This window comes from Lottia gigantea, assembly GCF_000327385.1.
Source record: "Lottia gigantea unplaced genomic scaffold LOTGIsca_36, whole genome shotgun sequence".
Classification (NCBI taxonomy): Eukaryota; Metazoa; Mollusca; class Gastropoda; family Lottiidae; genus Lottia; species Lottia gigantea.
In genome coordinates this window covers 1050019-1053012 of record NW_008709220.1, presented here as the reverse complement: position 1 = coordinate 1053012, position 2994 = coordinate 1050019, and the positions used below count along the sequence as shown (strand labels likewise).

The window sequence follows — 2994 nt, the reverse complement described above, 5'->3', positions numbered from 1 at the left end:
ATTCTCAACCAGGACATCTCCAGTGTGTGTTATACCTGAATATTCTATTTTCAACCAGGATATCTCCAGTGTGTGTTATACCTGAATATTCTATTTTCAACCAGGACATCTCTAGTGTGTTTTATACCTGAATATTCTATTTTCAACCAGGACATCTCTAGTGTGTGTTATACCTGAATGTTTTATCTGAAAAGAGGTGGTTTTTTTTAATTTATAATAGAAAAATAAAATGGCCACAGCGTCAGCAAGTAACACACCAGAATGTTCTATTTGTTTTGGAAGTTTTGAAAAACCAAAGATTGTACCATGTGGTCACACTTTTTGTTTGTGGTGTATAGAAAGATTTATCGCCGATAAAACAAAGACATTCCCCTGTCCGATCTGTAACCAGGATATTAGAATTCCAAAACGTGGTGCTAAGATGTTCACTACTAACATTATACTTCAAACATTCCAACATACAACACAAGTAAAAGACCAACATCCCTCAACAACACAACCAAGATGTCCCAACCATAATCAGAGGGGAGTAGATTATTACTGTAATAATTGTAATGTAGGATTATGTTTTAGGTGTATATTTAAACAACACAAATATCATGAAACACTGGATATAGAATGTGACGAAACACGGAATAAAACCATAGAAAAACTTGAACGTTCGCATAAAATTATTCGAAACAGAATAAAAAACTTGGAGAAATCTCGCTCTACATTATTAGAATCATTTGAACAACTGGAAACGTTGTGTGAAGATTCCTGCGCTAAAGTGACTGAAATAACGGAGCAAATTGTTTCAGATTTGCGAAAGAGTTGTGAACAGGTTAAAAAGGAAATTCGGGAAAATTTAGAAGAAAATAGGAGTAAAGTAGAAGATAGAGAGATAGAAATTACAAGTGAAATAAAAACATTTGAAAGTAATATAGAATCAAATATTTCACCTTCAACTAGAACAACATTAGACATTTTATTAACATTGCCTCGTTTGGTAGAAATAGAAACTCTGGGTGAAAGTAAAGATTATAACTTGTGTTTACAATATCTACAGTGGGTGAGGAAAGATTTTAGTTTACATATAGATCAGTTAGGGTCGGTTATTTCTAAATCATTTTACATACTAGGTTCGAGTCAGTTTCATTTTGATATTAGTGATATACAAGAAGATGGTAATTTGTATTACAGTAATAACAAGTTTAGAGACAACAACCTGGTATGGAGTTGTAGTGTAATGAAGGATGTAGATGATTTATATATCGATATTGAACTATTACCAGAAGACAATCCAAACCTAAATAATTGTATTATTGGTGGTCAAATCAGTTTATTAAATTTTGATGATGACAGTAAAACTAAAACTGAAACAGTAATTGATGTATTAGACAAGGACGATTCCTGGGGGTTGCTTTATACTACCACGTCGGAAATTACAGACAATGGTTTTTTAACTCCGAAAGGTCAGTTTGTGATTCAATGGGTTATAGCATAACGTAACACCGATTTAAGTCAGTAAAATAGTATAATAATATTATAATCTCTATTACGTCTTGAGTCTAAAACATAGTTAAAATTACCTTTCAATACCAACTAGAAATAAATCAGAGATTAACCTTTCAACTTATACCAACTAGTAATAAATCATAGATTAACCTTTCAACTCATACCAACTAAAGATAAATCATAGATTAACCTTTCAACTCATACCAACTATAAATAAATCATAGATTAACCTTTCAACTCATACCAACTAGAAATAAATCATAGATTAACCTTTCAACTTATATCAACTAGAAATAAATCATAGATTAACCTTTCAACTCATATCAACTAGTAATAAATCATAGATTAACCTTTCAACTCATACCAACTATAAATAAATCATAGATTAACCTTTCAACTCATACCAACTAGAAATAAATCATAGATTAACCTTTCAACTCATATCAACTAGAAATAAATCATAGATTAACCTTTCAACTCATATCAACTAGTAATAAATCCTAGATTAACCTTTCAACTCATACCAACTATAAATAAATCATAGATTAACCTTTCAACTCATACCAACTAGAAATAAATCATAGATTAAACTTTCAACTTATATCAACTAGAAATAAATCATAGATTAACCTTTCAACTCATACCAACTATAAATAAATCATAGATTAACCTTTCAACTTATACCAACTAGAAATAAATCATAGATTAACCTTTCAACTCATACCAACTATAAATAAATCATAGATTAACCTTTCAACACATACCAACTAGAAATATACCATAGATTAACCTTTCAACTCTCACCAACTAGAAATAAATCATAGATTAACCTTTCAACTCATACCAACTAGAAATAAATCATAGATTAACCTTTCAAATCATACCAACTATAAATAAACCATAGATTAACCTTTCAACTCATACCAACTAGAAATAAATCATAGATTAAACTTTCAACTCATACCAACAAGAAAAAAAATAATAGATTAACCCTTCAACTCATACCAACTAGAAATAAATCATAGATTAACCTTTCAACTCATACCAACTAGTAATAAATCATAGATTAACCTTTCAACTCATACCAACAAGAAAAAAAATAATAGATTAACCCTTCAACTCATATCAACTACAAATAAATCGTAGATTCTCCCTCCTCCTTTAATTAAATCCTTTTTGTTAGAAATTCTACTCTTACAACTCCCGCGATCAATCCATGCCATCATTTGTCTATAATAATTTATAATATTATTCATTTCATATTTAAAATGTAAAAATGTGTATTTCAATGTAAAAATGTGTATTTCAATGTAAAAATGTGTATTTCAATGTAAAAATGTGTATTTCAATGTAAAAATTTGTATTTCAATGTAAAAAATTTGTATTTCAATGTTACAAATTGTATTTCAATGTAAAAATTTGTATTTCAATGTAAAAATTTATATTTCAATGTAAAAATTTGTATTTCAATGTAAAAATGTGTATTTCAATGTTACA

General features: G+C 28.8%; 1 protein-coding gene across 1 annotated transcript; it reads left to right on the top strand.

Moving 5' to 3' along the window:
• Positions 1 to 229: 229 nt before the first annotated feature.
• Positions 230 to 415, top strand: LOTGIDRAFT_121171 (hypothetical protein; the record flags this gene model as incomplete). Its single annotated transcript, XM_009058867.1, has 1 exon — positions 230 to 415. A coding segment is annotated over one exon (186 nt), but the record flags the coding sequence as incomplete, so codon positions are not given.
• Positions 416 to 2994: the final 2579 nt, after the last annotated feature.